Source organism: Galeopterus variegatus, unplaced genomic scaffold (assembly GCF_000696425.1).
Source record: "Galeopterus variegatus unplaced genomic scaffold, G_variegatus-3.0.2 Scaffold624, whole genome shotgun sequence".
Taxonomy (NCBI): Eukaryota; Metazoa; Chordata; class Mammalia; order Dermoptera; family Cynocephalidae; genus Galeopterus; species Galeopterus variegatus.
The window spans coordinates 208,926-230,517 of record NW_007726735.1 but is presented as its reverse complement, the minus strand read 5'-3'; the positions used below and the strand labels follow the sequence as shown (position 1 = coordinate 230,517).

Below are 21,592 nucleotides of genomic sequence, written 5' to 3'. Positions count from 1 at the left end.
CTCCTTTCAGGACTCAACTTTTATAAACTCAAAGCAGTAGGCTTAAAATCTTGGCAAATCCCATTCTCTTCCAATGTAAAGCACAAAGCTAACTTGTTGAATATATTCAATAAATATTTGGTCCTTCCCTTTTTTAACTCCTTTAGTAAAAAGCACTAATTGACTTTTTAAATTTTATACAAGATGAGAAAATTCAATGTGATTTTGTTCTCACTGGGAAAAACGGAAATGGAAGAAGTAGAAATTAAATACATACACACTAGGGAAATAGCTTCCTATTCATCTTTAAACATAGGTATACCTAATGTGAACACACTCAGAAAAAGGAATTTCAGTCCCAGAATGGCATCACATTTGCTTATTTTACCAGGCTTTATGTTGAATAGATTACAGGAAGAAGATAAACTGTAATGGCAGGAAAAAAAGACACTAGAAGTCTACAATTCCCAAGCAAATCGCTAAATTCCTATTAATGATCCACAATAGTCCAAAATTCTTATCATAAATGCTTGGGGTTTATTTAAGTATTTTAAAATAGAGACTAACTCCAAATTGATCAAAACAGAACTTTCTTTAAAGGGAAGCTTAAATCATATGCTTAATTCTTTTTTTACACCGGCAAATAACAAATATAATTCTGATAAAAATTGAAAGGTCTATTGATCAGAAATAAAAAATCATTTTCTGCTTTAATATTGCCTGCATTTAGAATGTGATATTCATTCTCTGTAGTGCCAAGTAAGGTATTTTCTCTCACCCACATCTCCTATAGTAAAAAATACGTCAGAATAAAAATTATCCTGGGCCGGCCCCGTGGCTCACTTAGGAGAGTGTGGCACTGGTAGCGCCGAGGCCGCGGGTTTGGATCCTATATAGGTGTGGCCGGTGCGCTCACTAGCTGAGCGTGGTGCAGACGACACCATGCCGAGGGTTGCAATCCCCTTACTGGTCCAAAAAAAGGAAAAAAAAAGATAGTATGATCTTTCCATGAACATTTTGAAATGTTCTCACATACAAAAAAAAAAAAAAAAAAAAAAAAAGAATAAAAATTATCCTGAAACTTACATATTGTGTGAATTACAAAGTAACTGACATCAAAATACAATTCTACACCTACCTATTCTAACAAAAACTAACCATTGGGCAATGGAACCTACTAGTTTCTTCATTCGTATAAATATTTTATGATTTGCCTACAATTTAAATTATGGTGAAGGGCCGGCCCGGTGGCGCACTGCTACAGTGCGCCACTTGGGAGTGCGGCGGCGCTCCCGCCAAGGGTTCGGATCCCACATACAGACCGGTTCCCGCTCACTGGCTGAGCGAGGTGCGGGCGCAACACTGAGGGTTGCGATCCCGTTGCCGGTCCCGGTCCGGTACGGGCGCAACACTGAGGGTTGCGATCCGTTGCCGGACACGAAAAAAGACAAAAAGGAAAATAAATAAATAAATAAATTATGGTGAAAAGTTTATGCCTGTTGAAAAAAAAATACGTAGTCTGATTAGAAACACTGGCCTTTTCTAATAGGTCTACTTAACTTGAATACCAAAGCAATGATGTACCATAATCATCACTGGCAGATTTACTTACCATTCTACAAATGCTGAAGCATGGCTATTACCTATTCTCAGATATCTGACAAGCCACACAACCATTCCACTACTTTCTGTGGGTGTTCAATTCACAGAAGTAACTTGTCAACTGAGAATAAAAAGATATGAACTCAAAAAATGACTCAGTCTTCACAATGTTAGTCCTCACCTTACTAAGATTAAAAAGAGATTAAACTGGGTGATCTCTAAAGGCTCATCTAGCCTAAGATTCTGCATTCTAAATAAATATGATTATCTTTTTTAATTCCTCCTGGCTACCAAAAAATGGTCAAAGGGCAGTTACAGGGATGCCAACAGAAGAATCTAGATTGATTTACCAATTTAGTTGGTAGGTAAATTTTCAAACCCTAAAAGTTATACATACAAATTATCACTGCAAAGTTCTTTGTAACAGAACAGTCTAAAAACCACAACTCAATCTTTATAGCTAAGAAAAAATCATGTGAAACCTGTAACATTTTATTTGTTAAAAATGAACAGCTTCAGAAAAGATCTAAATGTGACTTTTCAAAAAAACACCAAAAAGTACAGTGTAAAGCACCTCCTCGTTAAATACAAACTTTCATTTTGTGATGCACTGCATCAATGTTTTGCATATATCTTGATGCAAAGGAAATTTTAAGTTGTATTCCGTTTAAAGAAAAAACAAAACTTTTAAGAACTGAACAAGGATGACTATAACCACATACCAAAAAAGGAAATTTTCCTCCAATAAAGTATATTGTTTTGTTTACATACAACATGTTAGTTACTCAAGAGTTTTAATTTAGTTATACCAAAGGCAAAATTTTATATTTAAAGAGAAAATTAAATTACAGATGCACAAAGAGCAAAAGTTTAATATACCAAAGACACTTTGTTGTTTGATGGACTTAATGTCAATATTTGGGGTAATTTTTAAGGTTGTTCCAAAAATGGCATTAACAATAGCTCTGTTCAATAATATTCAAAATGACAGGAAAACTGTTCTAAAGACAGCAAACTCGTGCTCAGTTGTTTTTCCTCTGCTTTAAATAAGCTACCAGTAATTCTAAACCAGTCTAAAACGTATTGTTCCTGGATCAAAAATAAGCATTCACATTTGCAAAAATGTTCTGCAATGAGTCCCTGGCCTCTATGAAAAGCATCAAATAGGTATGGAGAGACTATGGTTTGTTTTCAAATTTTGTGACTGGCTTCCAATAATCCCTTATCAGTAGAAGTACTGACAAAGTATCAGATATTAAGGATCAGATTTAATTCTTTGGTATAAGCATGAAACTGTTATTGATAGCCTTCCATGGCTAGCATAAATCAATAAGTAACCCAAAGAACATGAGAGACAATGCAATAACTTAATATTTTGTTTTGTTTTACAGGAAAAGTCAACATTAATAATATACTGCAGAGAAACTTAGAAGTCTTAACATTGTAGCAAACCAAAAGGTCAAGCTTCAAAATAACAAAATTTGTAACCTGTAGCTGGAATATTTGGCTGTATTTTGGCATTATAACATAATTTATATTATACAACTATATGAGGACTCTTAGCACTATCTTGGCACAACAGACTAACTCCTCTCACCCCTCCAGAAGGGGGGGGGGGACCCTTTTTCCTCCATAAATGCCTGAACTTTATACCATACAAGAAATCAGAGTGAAAAGTTGCAATGTAATTATATTATAATTTTGCATTTTTTTCTTTGTGACATATACAAGTGTACTTTTGTTTCTGGAGCTATAAATTATTTAATTTAGTAAGCTCAAAAGCTTATAAATTTTAACTTTTCTAAGAAGAAGAAAGTCTAGGACTTTATGGCTATTAATTTCACTATCAAAATATCTCTGGGACTCAATCACTTCAATAATTATAATTCTAAATATCATTTGAAGAATTCTTTTTAACACTAACTAGACTCAAGACTATGCTAAATCCAAACAGTATACCTATGACCCGGGTTTTTAAACTTTTCTTTTTGTTATTTGCCCTTTGTTTAAAATTTGGGGTTTTAAAGTTTTGCACCTCAGTTACCTGTCCTTTAACTTTCTACTTCCTCTCATGCTTTCTTCATTTACTCAATGCAAACTGTCAGATTTTAACACTGAACGTTCTCTTTCAAGGGCCTATCAGATAACTTTGTAAATATGCATTTACAGACTTTAAGCACCAACATTCTAAATAAGACTAATGCCTAGAGCCACAAGTCTTGTTAAAAGTTCGGCATTAAAGATTTAGAAGTCTGGGAGATTAACCTAACACTACCTGAAAAATTAACCAAATTCCAGATATTCCCATAAATCTTAAAACCCCAAACTGGAATTCTAATAAGTTTTTTAAAAAATATCTTTAATGAAGAAAAGGCAACTGCACTTATTATATCAACACTATTAAAGGATAAGTGACAGCAACAAAGAGACCTACTCATATTTCTGAAGAACAAGATTTACCATTGCAAAATCTAAAAAATGGGCAAAGTTAACGAGATCCTAAATACCACTATCATAAAAATAATCACTTTCTATCTTTCTGTCTTCCTTCTGCTGCTTGAGGAACCAAACATGTCAAATAGAGAACCGTTCTGTCTGAGACAACCATGAAATCTTTAAGAGATAGGCATAATCCCTGCTGTTCTTTCAGGGCAGTATTTTTTATACATGTTTAAAAAAAAAAAACTTCAAAAATAAAAATAAGAGTTCTTTAGCCTTATGAATATTCTGAAGTAAAGTTTCTTGAATTTCTGTGATGAACTCTTCAAGCAATTCAACTTTTCAAACAGAGTCATCACTCAAAAGTCCTTTTGACAAGGCATCTATCCCACGGTTACAAAGCGGCTTCCTCCTTTGTTGTACGTGAGAGTGGCTCTTTGTTCCTTCAGGATCCCAAACCGCTCATTCAAAGTCATCCCTGTCTAGAAAAAAGAAGAAACAAACAAACAAACAAACAAACAAAACAACAATTAACAACTTGACTATTAGCCATATTTGCTTTGGAACAATAATGTGATCTGATGATTAATTAACAGTAATTAATAGTAACAATAGCTAACATTTCCTGAATATTTATGTGTATGACCTCATTTAATCCTAATGAAAACTATATGAAATAGGTGAACTTAGAATCACTTAGAGTAGTTAGTTTTTTTTTTTTTTTTTTTTTTTTTTTTTTTTTTTTTTTTAAACATGTATAAGACCTCATTTAATCCTAATGAAAACTATATGAAAAAGGTGAACTTAGAATCACTTAGAGTAGTTAGTTTTTTTTTTTTTTTAAAAGATGACCGGTAAGGGGATCTCAACCCTTGGCTGGGTGCTGTCAGCACCACGCTCAGCCAGTGAGCCAACCGGCCATCCCTATATAGGATCCGACCCCGCGGCCTTGGTGCTATCAGCACCGCACTCTACCGAGTGAGCCACAGGCCGGCCCTAGAGTAGTTAGTTAACTTGCCTAGTAGCAGCTCCAGAATTAAAGTGGGAACAGAATCCCTATCTCCTAACCACTATAATGCTTGCATTACACAATATATAAAACACACATACATAATGTCTACTAGTTATACATCCAAAAATGCATCTCACCCAAAAATGCATCTATCTGAATTATTTTCAGGCTCTGCAAACACTGCCACCAACTCTAGAGATGCCTCTGATAAAAGTAAGAGTTGTTTATTAGACTTGTGAATACTGTGAAAGAAATTTTCTTGAATTTCTGTGTTTACCACAGAAAGCCCAGTCAAATTCAAATGAAAAAATCTGGCTTTTGATTAACAACTAACAGAAAGCACTCACAAACTATTACTTTACCACTTCAGAAAGGATATAACAACAGTGACAAAATAAGTAAAATCACTACACAAGTAAGTAAATTTAGCAAGATCACAGGATATAAGTTTAATACAAAAACTGTCAAAACCATAGTGAGATACCACTTTACACCCACTTGGATGGATATAATCAAACAACAGATAATAATAAGTGCTGATGAGGATATTGAAAAATTTAGAATCCTCATATGTGCTCTTGGGAATGTAAAATTGTTTTCTTTGGAAAACAGTCTGACAGCTACTCGAAAGGTTAAATATGGTACTACCATACAACCTAGCAATTCTACCCCTAGGTATTTAACAAAGAAAAATGAAAACATGCTTATACATAAACTTATATACAAATGTTCACAGCAGCCTAATTCATGATAGCCAAAATGTGGAAACAATCCAAATGTCCTATCAACTGAACAATGAATAAATAAGATGTGGCATATACATATAATGAACATTATTCAGCAACAAAAAGAAATGAAATACTAATACAAAAGACAGATAAACCTTGAAAACATTATGCTAAGTGAAAGAAGCCAGTTACAAACATATTATATGATCCAATTCATATGAAACATCAAAACAGGCAAATTTACAGTCAGAAAGTAGACTAGTACTTGCCTAGGTTTGGGGAAGGGAGTTAGAGGACACTTCGTTGAACTCAGTATACAATTATTATTTTGTAAATTAAAATATTCTCAGTAAATGCCCCAAAGAAATACAGGAAATCTTTTTACCTGTTTTCCAACACTATTTATGTCGAATTGTAGGGGGACACCTTTAGGAACTTTTTTTACATCAGACTGCTCCCGTTTTGTCAAGAATGAGGGTACAGCAGTACGAGTTAATCGTGGTTTCTGAGTTCTATTAGAAAAATATTAAAGTATCAGACCAGCTTAACAATCAAAAGAAGAAAAATAAATCATATGGTATTTAAGACAACTTGACTCACATACATGTTCAAATGATAGTAGGGCTATTTTCCCTGTGTTCTCAAAAAAAAAAAAGGCATCTGGCTCTTGATTGGCTACTCTAAAGATTAAAATTTGTAATTGCTTGCAAAATACCTCTTTAAGAAGAACTATAAACTTTTCAACAATTTGGAAAGATTGGTGATTTCCAAGTCTTGATCTTCTGTTAAAATAAAGCAACCTTTGAAGAGACCCATTCTACATTCTCTTGATTTCAATCATTAAGATGGCTGGATAGATCAGAAACTCCATAAATATATAAAGTTTATAATGCAATAAATATTATGAAATGGTTAACTAAATTAAGCTCATCTAGATAAAAGAATACACAATGAAGCCTTTAAGGAGAAGGTAGGTCTGTATGATCTGAAAAGTAAAGATGTCCAAAATATATCAGGGGGAAGAGAAAGATGGGAGTACTAAGTATATATAGATAGTATCATCTATTATCAAACATACATAAAAATATACATGCAATGTTATATATGCACAAAATTTTTAAAAATAAAAATACAAAAGAAATTGTTAAAAGTGGTTATTTGGGGTTATAAAACCAGGAATCAAGGGAGCTTTTACTTTTACTTTACACTATACTATTTCCATTTTGTATCACAAGTATTACTTTTATCCTTGTATCTGTTGGACATCACACTCTGAGCAGAAGTCCCGAACTTTTCTATTTTCTCATGTACTGAGAGGTTATAATGTTTGCAACAAGAAAGAAAAGACTTACACTGGGCACTGCACTGCTCCAGGATTGTCAATAGATACAGTCAAAATTCCTCCATTTGTGGTAGAAGTCCGCCACCTAGTTTCAAAAAAATTAAAAATTTCATTAAAATGGAAGTTTATAAATCCTATAGTATGCTCCACATAAAAATATACATTTTAAAAGTAGTGCATTGGCCAGTTAGCTCACTTGGTTAGAGCACAGTGTTATAACACCAAGGTCGAGGGTTCAAATCCCCACACCAGCCAGCTGCCAAAAATAAATCAATGAAATAAAATAGTATCTGTTACTTTTTCTTAGCTTTTAATAAATACAGCTATCTGGACCCCACAATGACATAATGAAATCAGCATGTTGGATACAGGAATTGGACTCTTGTGCTTATTCAATATTTTTCAGTGTAATAAATAATTGCACATTAAAAAAAATTAAATAGTATAGAAGAGCTTCTAATGAAAAGCAAGTCTCTCACCCCACTATTCTCCTCCTTTCCATTCCTACTCCCCAGAAGCAGCACTTTTAACCTTTCCTGTTTTTACTGCTTGATGGTTGATTACGGTTCACTGAAGATGCTTGTGTAGTACAATCTTGCTATGATGCATAAGCATTTAGCTTAACATACTATCCTCCAGTTTTCCTACCTACTCTAAACATTTTGATGGCTATAACACTATTTTACGTCCACTGTAACTTTAAAAACTTAAATCTTTCAGTAGTGTTTCCTGACCACCCCCACCCCAACTTTCTGTGAGAGTATAACAGTGCCTCTATTCTTTCCTTCCACCTCTTCTCCTACTTTGTACTTCCCACTTTTTGTCAGCTCTACCTTTATATTTACTTTAGTAAAATCTGACATTTACATTATATTGCTCCCAAATTAACTACTTTGTGCTTGGTCTACACATTGATGCTAAAAGTTCAAAACAAATAAAATATCATTTATATTATCACAATTATGTAAATATTGTTCATTGAAGAAGCAAATAGGCTATGATTATTTCCTTCTAAAAGTTTCGAATGCCATGACCCCTGTGCTTAAGAACACTGCCAGCATCAGGTTCAAACAGTTTCCTTTCTTATGTTCCAATTGCTCAGAATCATGTGCCATTATAGTTGGTAAAATACCTGGACCATGACCATTTTATATGTTTTGTTTTCCAAAAAGGAGCCATATTTTAAATATCTTAATCTCAAAACCCTATTGCACTGATGGAATTATAATGTTACAACTCACGCCTGGTAAGTGCAATTACAACAAACAAAAAGCAATTTTTTAAAGATTTTTATAGGGGTGAGGAGAATTATTTGAAAACGAAAAACATCTTATTGATTTTAAAGTTTTATAAATTTTCTAAAAGCTCTACCGGATTTTCTTCTATTCTTTCCCTAAATAGTTTCATTTGTATAAGAGCAGTTATAGCTGCCCCCCCGGACCCCGCCAAAAGCTATTTCATAAAATGGAATAAAGAGGCAATAAAAAAATAAAAATAATAGAGTAATTTACTTGGTGCTAAAATTGTTATAACACTGACATGTGAAAACTCAAAAGGCCTTTGGGAAAAACAAAAAAAATAGGATTCACTTATTTCAGGTTCAATTTTATTTTGGGTTTCATTTAATTTCTTTCAGACTGGGATACATGGGTAGCTAGTATTTTGGGAGTTTGAAATGACATCTTGAAAAACAAATTGAAACTTACTGACGAGTTCTCTTTGCTACTACATCGTCTAGCAGTTGTTCTGTGTTCAACTGGGCCTGAACCTGAAGGGAAAAAAAAAGCAGTAGATCCCACAGAAAGCAGAGGATTTGAATCCAAAGAGCTATCCTGCTCTGTAACTTAAAAACCCAGAGTGGCGTGTGCATGAATGCAGGAAAGGGGCCTGCTAGTCTGGCAACATCCCTCTGTTGGGGTTCCTATATTAGAACAAGTGGCAAATACAAGTTTATTCCTAAATAACATATTAAATAATTTTAAGACATTGCTATTGAGGGCAAAAAAAAAAAAGACAGGAAATAGAAAAACATAACAAAGAGTTAACCTAACGTCATGTTCCTCACACCCTGAACCCAATCCCTACACCTCTACCACGGGCCATGTCTATGATTGAGGATTACTAAAGGTGGCTGCTCAGGATCCTTTTTGGTAAAAAAAAAAAAAAAAAAAAAAAAATACCGCCAAGGTTTTTTAATACCTTCAGGCCTCTTCTGAAAAGAAAAGTTGCTTGACGCGTGTCCTTCTGATGGCTTAATTTATTCCCACTCCTGGTAAAGTTAGCTGGAATGTTATTCCTGCAACAAAAACACATATACCACGAATTACGTGAGCCACTTAACTATTTTCAAACATCTTGAGAAAAATAAGCAAAAATAATTAAATTAATAGGCTGACAACTTGAGGTATACATAACATAAAGACTCTGAATTATTTTCTTATATACATGAAACTACTGAGATTTTACTTACAAATATCTCCCTCTGCTGCATATCACATTTAATATAGAAAATCATCTTTTAAAGATACTAAAAATCACATTTAGTGCTATTTCCTAAATTTGTTGAAAACAAATTTATAGAATTATTTACAGGATTAGTAACAAAAAAATGACACCAAGGCACATCATAGTCAAACTGAAAACCGAAAATAAAGACTTAAAAAATAACATCTCCTCCTCTACCCTTATCTTCCTTCCTCACTCAGAAACCTTTACATATTAAAATAAACCACAGAAAAACTACACTCGTCCACTTCTTGTTTTTTCATGCACAGAACAATGTACTCTTAATAAATTACATTTCACTTGACTTTCACCAATTCTCTTCTGTTTTCTATAGGAAGTTGGTGAAGTATGAGAAAACAAAATTTCATATTTATCTACTATACAAACAAGTGCTTAACAAATTACCTAATTGTACCTCCAATCTTATAGAAGTTCAAATGCAAAATTTCCCTGGCTAGACTAATTAACATGTAAGCCTCATGTAAATGACAGGTTCTTTTTTTTTTTTTATGGAATGCTTCATGAATTTACATATCATTCTTGCACAGGGACCATGCTTACCTTCTCCGTATCATTTCAATTTTAGTATAGGTGCTGCCGAAGCATGCACTAAATGACAGCTTCTTATTTGAGGAGGTGCCCTTTCACAAAAAGTACTATACCAAATGATTCCCAAAAGATGACTGTTAAGTAAAACCACAATTTTAGCTATTCTATTTACAAACAGACCTCGTTCCAGGTTTTGTTTTGTTATGAATTATCTTCTGTAAGAGATGAATAAATGGTACTTGAAACTGAAATAATAAGAAAATTTTGTAGCTTGTCAGCTTCCTTTCTGCCTACTTTGTACTTACAGAGAACAGAATGCCAGAACATTAGGTCATTATTCTTAGGTTTTTGTTATGCCTTTCAATTTAGTATAAAAATAATTTCAGCTTAAAAAGCATTCATGCAGAATTCTTTCTTTCTAGTTTGCTTTTTCCACAAATAACATACGTTGTGATTAAATGTTCTAGTAAGAACCATTGAGACTGAATAACAATTCAGCTTTTAGAATTTCCAATTTGAATACTCCTGAATGGGGTGTAAGGATTTTTACCAAAATGATAAGCTTTTGTGATTTTACTCTACATGTAAAGAGAGGTAAAGAAGAAGAGTTATGTTTTTTTAAAAAAGTTTATATTAGTTAAATTCATCAAAAACACTGCATCTAAGAAATAAGGAAGCACCACCTGGGAATACTAGGTGCTGCAGGCTTAAAAAAAAAAAAAAGAAAGAAATAAGGAAGCTATTACTAAATGCTTCCATGTTGAATATTCAGATAGACATCCCAAATATCTGTCACGAAAAATCACAGATAACCAGAAGAATCACTGCAAATTCATTCTTCTGAACACCTAATGCAAGAAGTCCTTATTTACGGAGGATAACACATTGTTGCCTTATATTTGAGTACTTACTTTCTGTTTAACTGGTTAGGTCTCTTGAGAACTGCTACTGGTTTCCTCTGCACTTCATTTTGTCTCAGGAGGTTTGCCTTTCTTTTTAATACTGGAAAATATCGTTCTATATTCTTTCAGAAAGCAAAAAACTATGTTAACCAGACCGCTTTTTGCTATATACCCTACTACAATAAACTTTTCTGATGCAGAATAGACAGGGATTGACAACTGTTTGGATGTGTAGATGAGGGAGATGGAGAAACTAAAAGGACTTGAAAATTTCCAGTCTAAGTGACTGAAAATATGACAACCACATTATACTTAAAATACTTGAGGTGATCTGGGGGATGCAAGGTGATAAATAAAAAGATGGAGCTCTGGATCTCAACAGAAGAATCAGAGAGCCAGAGATGTAAATGATGGAATGATTTATATAAACATGACTTTTGATACTAAGTGAATGGATGCGATGAAAGGGTCCAACTTCCAAAACAAATGTGTGAAAAAGAAAAAAAGGGAAGCTGTGACAGCGAAGAAGCTAGAGCAGATATGGTTAGAGGAAAAAGAAGAATGCCCAATATCATAAAAAACACAAGCACATCAAATGTTCACTTTTTCTTTCTCCACATATATAAATTAAATCCATCATTAAAGCCTAATTCAGGCTTCCATATTTTCCATGAAGACTTCTCTAAAGTCCTTGACAATAAGGACCAAATCTAATACTTTATATCTGGATTCCCCTATTATTTTAGGCATATTTTAAGCACTTGTTCTCCATAAATATCTACTGACTAAATAACATAAAAAACATAAAATCTTCATTTTTATGAGCATTTGTAAAAGAAATAAATGTAAAACAGGGATGAAGACTATCAAGAGCATAGGAGAAAAGCTACAAAATTAGACCCAATTAGATGAAATTATGGCCCTATTCCAAATTTTGTATTTTGTCTTTAATAACACCAAGGACAATTTTATAGGTAAATGTGAAAGTCCCCTCCATGATGCTGTGTCACATGTAATTTTCCTACAAAGTACCTGCCACATTATAATCATAGTTAATCTGTGTGATAATTTAATGTTTATCTTCTCTACTAGACTTGCATTCTCCACGAGGACAGGGATTTTCTACTGTGTTCATTGTAGAATTCTCTACACCTAGCATACAGTGAGTGCACAGTAAACATCTGTTTAATGATGAATAAATGAAACAGAATCATAACAACCCATTAATATATGTTGAATATATGTTCCATATGTGAATATGTATGCTAAAAACAAGTATACCTAGGTGTAAGTTGTTTTTTTTTTTTCACTACAATTTTGATATAAAAAGTATTTGATGAGGGAAAGAAATTAAGGTATTTATTTTAGTTTTTATGTGAATTTTTATTAAGGTATTATTTACATACAATAAAATTTTAAGTGTACAATTTGATAAATTTGGGTGATCACACACAATTGTGTAACCACATCATAATCAAGATATAGAACAGTGCCTTGCCCAAAAATGTTTCCTTGTGCCTCTCTCTGCAGTCTATTCTTTCCTCTTTCCTTTCTCCCACCCAGGCAATGACTGATCTGTCACTACAGTTTTGCCTTTCCTACAATTTCAAATAAATGAAATCATACAGTACATATAATTTTGTGTTTGACTTCTTTTGTTGAGCATGTTTAGAGATGTCTCCATGCTGTCAGATTAATATTTTATTCCTTTCTTATTGCTGAATAGTATTCCATAGTATGGATATAAGGCACTTATTTTTAACTGTCAATATCAGACAATGATTCAAAAACTATATACCCATTAATAGAAAATAATTGCCATATACAGCAGTACTTTGAAAAGTTCATGGAATAATAGAATTAAAAGATAATACAAGTCTTCTTAAGTTCACAGCAGTACTAACTGGTTTAGTTTTATCAGAGTCCAAGTTAAAAGTTCTACAGAATATAACCTCCCCTAGTGTGGAGAAATGCTGAAATGTAAAAGGGAAAAGTCACAGAATTGGCATTCACAAACTCATACATTCCAGGAGAAGAATGCCTTAGGAACTTAAGCACAACTCTTACTTGACAGATATTTTAAGTGACTCTCAAATAAAAAATAATATTTATTCTTAGAGATAACCACTGCTCAGTTAGCAAAGTCATTTGCTCTCCCAGTAAAGACTAGTAGTGTAAATAAGTATGCTATCTTTTCCCACTTGGTTATTTACTTCACAGATAAGAAAATTTTGTACATTTTTATTGAAATAAAATCTCACTAATTCATATAAACTATGGAAAGGAGGAGATAATAGAAAGTCTATGCTTAGAACATGTTTTTTTAAGTGAAATTTTTCTAAGCAACTCAAAGATCAATTAAGTAATTTAGGTAACTTGCTTTAGATAGAAAAGGATAGTATAAGTTATTTATATATAAATAAAATTGTCCAAATTGCCGGAAAATAATCTGCTTCACAAGTACTATATTCTATCCTACTCAGACTATTAATCTGTATTCAGGTTGAAGAGAGGGCTTTTGATAAACACATTTCAAACCACACCTTTGCCAAAATCATCAAACTTAGGGTTTTATTAATGAGATCTTACTATTCAGTACATTCTTAGCATTCTAAAATTTAACATTTTCAATTTTAACTATTTTCAAACAACTCAAAAGACTACAATCTGGTCCAAAGGTAGTAACTTACCCAACTGACTGTTCCCAGTTAGTTACAGATTGAACTCCTTGTTCTATTCTTTCCCTCCTTCTCACTACTGCACTTAACTAGTCTTTAAAAAAAAAAAAAAAAAGACTACCACATGTGATAATTTACAATTTTTACAGGAACAAGTCATTAATTAGCGGTTAAACTCAATCTTCTTTCCAGCATCCATATCTCCTTGCTGCTTTCAGAATCCTGAACAAACAAATAACTTGTGTGATAAAATCTTAAAGGGGACAGCAGCTTCTGGTGGTGGCAGAATAGAACAGTTAAGGGATCTAAGGCAGTTGTGGTTCTAATCAGAAGAGGCAAGTTTAACATAATTAAAGGAATGAACATACTGAATATTTTACCAGTATGCATCACTTTCATGAGAGAAATAAAGGGATTAAAAAATAGAAGAGTAGAATATTACATTCCTTGATGGCTCAGACCCACTATACATAAAGCAAAAGAAAAAAAACCATTTGCAAAACTATTTCAAGGAATGCTTTAGCCAATTCAAAAACAACTCATTCAGATGTAAATAAAACTTCAGTTAAGAGTTAAAAAGCAGTTACCTTATGATGGTAAATAATTGTAACTCTAATTTAAAATATCAACTAGGGAATAGGTATCTATCCAAGAGAAATGAAAACTTACGTCCATACTGACTTGTAGGTGAATGTTCGTAGCAACATTATTCATAATACCCAAAAAATGGAAATCACCAAATGTCCATCAAATGTGGTACATCCATATAATGGAATATTATTCAGCAATAAAAAGTAATGAAGTATTGATACATGCTACAACATGAATGAACCTCAAAAACACTATGGCTAAATGCAAGACCACATATTATATTCTATGATTCCATTTATATGAAATGTGCAGAAAAGACAAATCTATAGAAAATCTATAAAAAGTAGATTAGTGGTTGCCTGGGGCACAGGATGGGGTGCGACTGTGAATGGGCTTGATATTTCTTTTCAGAGTGACAGAAATGTTCTTAAATTAGGTTACTGTAAAGACCGTACAACTCTGTAAATGGACTGAAGTTCACTGAATTGTGTACTGAAAACAAGTGAATTTTAAGTTACGAAAATTATACCTCAATTAAAGCTGTTTAAAAAGGGTGTACGTGTGTAAAAAAAATTTTATGTTTGAGAATGCAGAAATTTAGGTATTCTTCATAAATGGCAACGATTTTTATTTAGTTATTAAGTTTTTTACATAAGCCCCAAAGTAAAACATTAAAAAAAAAAATCAAATCAAATGCTTTCTTAATCTCATTCACAGAAATATTGGTACAGGTTGAGCATCCCTAATCTGAAAATTCAAATTCCAGAACTTTTTGAGAACAGACATGACACCACAAGTGGAAAATTCCACACCTGACCTCACGTGTTCCACGCACAAAATTATTAAAAATAGTGTATGAAATTACCTTTAGGCTATGTGCATAAGGTATGCATGAAGTACAAATGAATTTTGTGTTTACACTTGGGTCCCATCCCCAAGATATTGTATTATATATATGCAAATATTCCAAAATCCAAAAAAATCTGAAATCCAAAACATTTCCCATCCCAAGCATTTCAGAAAAGGGACAGACAACCCAGTAATACAGCGCTTAACAACAGGGATACATCCTGAGAAATGTGTCATTAGGCGATTTCATCATTGTGTGAACATCACAGAGTTTCCTTAACACAGACCTAAACGGTATAGCCTACTACACACCTAGGCTATATTGTATAGACAGTATAATCTTATGGGACCACCATCATACACGCAGTCTGTCATTGACTAAAAGGTTGTTATGCGGTACATGATTGTAAAAGGAAGAGGGTAGCTGACTCGGGATTAAGCCGTCCTCATCCTACCTTGTCAGTTAGAGGTGGACGATTCATAGGACTAATTCCTTTTCGAATTCCAGTTGCTTTCCTAGCTGCAAGGCCTGTAATAACTCCATAAGGACGTCTCTTTCCAGGTATTACTCTTCCTCTACGGCTCAGACTAGTCTTACCAAAACCTGAATGAGGGGAGGAAAAAAAAAGAAGAAAAAATATCAGTTTAGGAATGCAACTGAGAGGATCACAGGATACTCTTATTTCTCAAGCAGGGTGGAGGATATGAGTATTTTATTTTTTAATTATATTTTTTTGGATTACATAAAACATTTCATTTATAGAAAGGCAATAAGCTTCATTGGGAAGGGTTCTGTGGCATACTGGACGGCAAAGGACTAGAGGATTCTCACACATCCTCTCTTTGTCATTACATTCTCAACAAATAGGACAGCTTACATTTTACCTGTGCGATATGGTAGCCACTAACCTGTATGTGGCTACTGAATATTTGAAATATGACCAATCTAAATTGAGATGTTACAAACAAAATAATGTAAAATATTTCATTAATGATCTTATATTAATTGTGTGTTTAATATTTTGGATATATTGGGCTAAATAAAATATATCATTAATATCTGGCTCACAATTTATTTATATTGAACAGTGCTGATCTAGAGTGGAATCATTTTCTCATCTCCCATTTACTTACTACATTGCAATGAGAGTTCTTTACTTTCAGCCCTTCTATATTCACATTGCTTTTGCTAAAGTCCCCAATGAATGCCAATGGACATTTTATTTATTTATTTTTGGCAGCTATTGATATGGCCAATAGACATATTTTAATCTCTGTGGCATGTAACACTGCTGACTTTGTTTTTCCATTATGTATCTTACCTATTTAAAATTTTTTTCTTTTTTTTTTTTGGTGGCTGGTGGGCTTTTTTCCTAATTATTAAAAAAATAAACATGCTCACTGCAGAAATCCTATATAGGGATGGCCGGTTAGCTTACTTGGGAGAGCGTGGTGCTGACAACACCCAGTCAAGGGTTAAAATCCCCTTACCAGTCATCTTTAAAAAAAAAAGAAAAAAGAAAAAAAGAAAAAGAAAAATCGCTCAACATCCCACCACCTAAACATAACCACTTCTAACATTCTGCCTTTCTCGTCTTTCTTTTAGTTGTATATTTACATTTAAAAAGTTAACATTTTTGGGGCCGGCCTGTGGCTCACTCGGTAGAGTGCGGTGCTGGTAGCACCAAGGCCATGGGTTCGGATCCCATATAGGGATGGCCGGTTTGCTCACTGGGTGAGCGTGATGCTGACAACACCAAGTCAAGGGTTGAAATCCCCTTACCGGTCATCTTTAAAAAAAAAAAAAAAAAAAAAAAGTTAACATTTTTAGTTTCAACTATTTTTAAGCAACTCAAAAGACTATCCTATGTGGTAATTCATAATTTTGTAGTAGTAAGTGTCCAGAAGGTGGAGTAAAAGTCTATCTTCCAGCAACTGTATTTCCTGCTCTATGTACTATTTTGTAGGCTACATATATGTGAAAATACTGTGAATATTATCTCGTGTTTTTGATACCCTTTCACTGTATTACATTTTTATTTTTATTTTTTAATATTTAGGGTCATTTAATATACTAAGTTGAGCAAACAGCATAAATATTTAAAGAGTATTGGTTGGTGGTAAGAAAATCTCAACTGCCCTCTAAACGTGAAAGATTAAATAAATGGGACCTTAAACAGAATACACTTTGTTATGGGTCTCTTCTCCACACACAAAAGTCCTTGGCAATTAATGAGTTCATCCACTATGATTGGCAGATGAGCTGTATTTCCTCATATCCTGGCCCTCCACCCCAAAAGGGAACCCTCTGGGGACACAATTCATATTCCCAGCCAGGAATCCACCCTGGGGGATTGTTATTACTTTTATAATCAGGAAAAAAAGCAATAAAGATAAAAATTTTTTAAATTTTTAAATCAAATTATTGCTGCTCTATGTGTGACTTCCTTCTAGAATTGCAACCAAATAAAGAGCAAATCATGTTAGGGGAACATATACATTAAAACTAACTTGAGGGCCAGCCCGTGGCTCACTCGGGAGAGTGTGGTGCTGATAACACCAAGGCCACAGGTTCGGATCCTATATATGGATGGCCGGTTAGCTCACTGGCTGAGCATGGTGCTGACAACACCAAGCCAAGGGTTGAGATCCCCTTACTGGTCATCTTTTAAAAAAAAAAAAAAAAAAATTAAATAAATAAATAAATAAATAAAACTAACTTGAATTTACTACAACTTATTAATTTTTATTTGTTTTAAATAATAAAACAGTTACCACTTACTGTGCTAGGCACTGTGCTGAGTAATTTACATGAAAACCTTGATGAGGTTGATGCTAACATCATTTTGCAGGTGAGCAAAGTGAGGCAAAGAACAATGACTACCTATAGGTCACAGTTAGCAAATGGCAGAGCCATGATCTAAGTACAGGTTTGTGGGGCTCCAAAAAGCAAATACTTCTCCAAACTGTTATACAAAATTTAAAGAGAAATAAAAGGCAGAATAAAACATATAGAACATTTCCAAAGAGAAAAAAACAACTGTTTTAGAAAAAGTGGACTCTGGGCTGGCTATTATAAAATGGCCAAGATTTGAATAGGGAGATAGACATGAGAGGATTTCAGATTGAAGTGACAAGTACAAAGACATGGGTGAACATGGTCCAGGAAAAATGATGAGAAATGAATGGACATGGTGGGCTCAAATCACAGAGGTCTTTGAACAGGGATAAAAACTGCACTTGACAAGGAATGAAGGGTCACTGAATTCACACTCAAGACTACATCAGTCTAGAAGCAGTATTTTATACTTAACAGAAGAGGGAGAGAGAAGGTGGTAAGACTATTTCAGATGCTATTGCAACACTCAAACATGACATGATAAAGACCTGGAAGAGGAACAAAGAAATTTGAAATATTCCAAAAGAATGAATGGATTAGTAGGGCAAAGAGAAAGATTACAGAGGAATCCATTATAATACCAAAGTTTCAAGCTTAGATGAGAAAGACTAATGAGAAAGTCTCATTAACAGGAATAAAATTAATTAAAAGGAAAATGGATGGAATACAATTCTATCCTTGGTGCCTTTTATTTCTCACCATTTGTTTATAGTACATTGTTCGCATTCTCATCATCCTTTCCATTCTTCTATTTCTCTCTTATCTGTAGCTTTCCTCCCTCTTCCTTCTAGCAGGCCTAGATCATCCCTTCCCCCACCTTTCTCTTTGAACAAATTTTACTAGCTGAATCTCAGTTTCAGCAATGGTTCTATTTTTCACCCTTTCATTGTCACATTCCATAAAGTAGGAAAGATCTATGCATACTGGCCCAATTCTCTCCCCTCTTACACTATGACTGGTCTTATATTCTAAAAAGCACTATGAAGGGATACTGAAGACATCATCCAACGTAGTAGTCTTTTTGTAGTTTTCATTCTTTTAGTCTCTCCAGATAGTTTTCTTCTGTCTTTCCAAAATACCTTCATTCTCATTGCTTCAACTACCACCTCTATGAAGATCCTTTCATACTTTCAGCTCTACTAGAGAAGTAGTTTAACACTAGCCATGTATGAGAACCACTGATGGAGCTTTAAAAAAAAAATCCCTATGACCTACATCTGTAGATTCTGATTCAGTAGAAATGGAGTGTAGCCACAGTATCTATTTTATAAAGCTTCACAGGTGCAACTAAGGTTGAGAACGACTACAACTAGAGAGAAATTCTCATACTTCTTTTGAATCCCTAGAATAATCCCTTAATGAATTTCTTTTGCACATACATCATTTGCATCAATAATTTCAGGAGCCTGGTCACTGAAATGAAGATCTGAAGAATTCTTCAAGGAAATGTCACAACACAGTGTATGCAATCATATAAGGGCACTTTTTGAAGTTCGTGGAAATATTCATATTATCTTCTAATTTTATTTTTCCACAAAGTTTTTGAAGCACAATCATATTTACTGGCTGCTTTCCAAAGCAACCTACAAATATTCCCATCTCTTCCACCTCTAGAAGGAACAACATTCTTAAACTTTTTGATCTCTGGACCTCTTTACACTCTTAAAAATTACTGAGGACTCCAAAGAGTTTTTGTTTCTGTGGGTTATGTTTATTGATACTTGCTATACTAAAAATAGGAATAAGATACTTAAAAACTATTTCATTTAAAAAACAACAATAGGGCCGGCCCGGTGGCGCACTGCTACAGTGCGCCACTTGAGAGCGCAGTGGCGCTCCAGCCGAGGGTTCGGATCCCACATACAGACCGGTTCCCGCTCACTGGCTGAGCGAGGTGTGGGAGCAACACCGAGGGTTGCGATCCCGTTGCCGGTCCCGGTCCGGTACGGGCGCGACACTGAGGGTTGCGATCCGTTGCCGGACACGAAAAAAAAAGACAAAAAGGAAACAACAACAACAAAAAAAAACAATAATAAACCTACTACACGTAGGGTAAGCAACATATTTTTGAAGAAAAATAACAATTATTTCCCAAAACAAACAAAAAATATTTAGTAAGAAGAGTGGCACTGTTTTTGCATTTTTGCATATCTCTTTAGTGTCTGGCTTAATAGAAGATAGCTACATTTTCATATGTGCTTGTTATGGAGTGAATGTTTGTCTCTCTCCAAAATTCATATGTTGAAAACTAACCCTCGGTAAACTAAAAACCATAAAAAGAGACAATGAGGGACACTACATAATAATAATGGCATAAAAACAGACACACTGACCAATGGAATAGAATAGAGAATCCAGAAATCAACCCACACACCTACCACTATCTGATCTTTTGGCATAAAAACAGACACACTGACCAATGGAATAGAATAGAGAATCCAGAAATCAACCCACACACCTACCACTATCTGATCTTTTGGCATAAAAACAGACACACTGACCAATGGAATAGAATAGAGAATCCAGAAATCAACCCACACACCTACCACTATCTGATCTTTTGGCATAAAAACAGACACACTGACCAATGGAATAGAATAGAGAATCCAGAAATCAACCCACACACCTACCACTATCTGATCTTTTGGCATAAAAACAGACACACTGACCAATGGAATAGAATAGAGAATCCAGAAATCAACCCACACACCTACCACTATCTGATCTTTTGGCATAAAAACAGACACACTGACCAATGGAATAGAATAGAGAATCCAGAAATCAACCCACACACCTACCACTATCTGATCTTTGACAAAGGCACCAAGCCTATACACTGGGGAAGAGACTGCCTCTTTAGCAAATGGTGCTGGGAGAACTGGATATCAATATGCAGGAGAATGAAACTAGACCCACACCTTTCACCATACACTAAAGTCAACTCAAAATGGATTAACCCTGAAACAATAAAACTTCTTAAAGAAAACACAGGATAGACACTTCAGGAAATAGGACTGGACTCAGACTTAATGAATACGACCCCAAAAGCATGGGCAACCAAAGGAAAAATAAACAAATGGGATTATATCAAACTAAAAAGCTTCTGCACAGCAAAAGAAACAATTAACAGAGTTAAAAGACAACCAACAGAGTGGGAGAAAATATTTGCAAAATATACATCCAACAAAGGATTAATATCCAGAATATACAAGGAACTCAAACAACTTTACAAGAAAAAAACAAGCAACCCAATTAAAAAATGGGCAAAAGAGCTAAGTAGGCAATGGCCAACAGACATATGAAAAGATGCTCAACATCACTCAGCATTTGAGAAATCCAAATTAAAACCACACTGAGATACCATCTCACCCCAGTCAGGATGGCTAAAATCCAAAAGACTCTGAACGATAAATGCTGGAGAGGTTGTGGAGAAAAAGGAACTCTCATACATTGTTGGTGGGAATGCAAAATGGTGCAACCCCTATGGAAAATGGTTTGGAGGTTCCTCAAACAGTTG

The 21,592-nt window shown here is 34.2% G+C and overlaps 1 protein-coding gene across 3 annotated transcripts in view; it reads right to left on the bottom strand.

Annotated features, from left to right (window-relative positions):
• Window positions 1-2,052: 2,052 nt before the first annotated feature.
• Window positions 2,053-21,592, bottom strand: part of FYTTD1 (forty-two-three domain containing 1) — a 28,763-nt gene continuing 9,223 nt past the window's right edge. For all 3 annotated transcript variants that reach the window (XM_008570697.1, XM_008570699.1, XM_008570698.1), the window contains exons 3-9: window positions 15,632-15,780; window positions 11,068-11,180; window positions 9,302-9,398; window positions 8,809-8,870; window positions 7,113-7,187; window positions 6,146-6,272; window positions 2,053-4,502 (exon numbers count right to left, since the gene is read on the bottom strand). In XM_008570697.1, coding sequence (XP_008568919.1) covers window positions 4,404-4,502; window positions 6,146-6,272; window positions 7,113-7,187; window positions 8,809-8,870; window positions 9,302-9,398; window positions 11,068-11,180; window positions 15,632-15,780 — 722 coding nt within the window. In that variant the 3' untranslated portion in view covers window positions 2,053-4,403. The remainder of the gene's footprint in view (window positions 4,503-6,145; window positions 6,273-7,112; window positions 7,188-8,808; window positions 8,871-9,301; window positions 9,399-11,067; window positions 11,181-15,631; window positions 15,781-21,592) is intronic.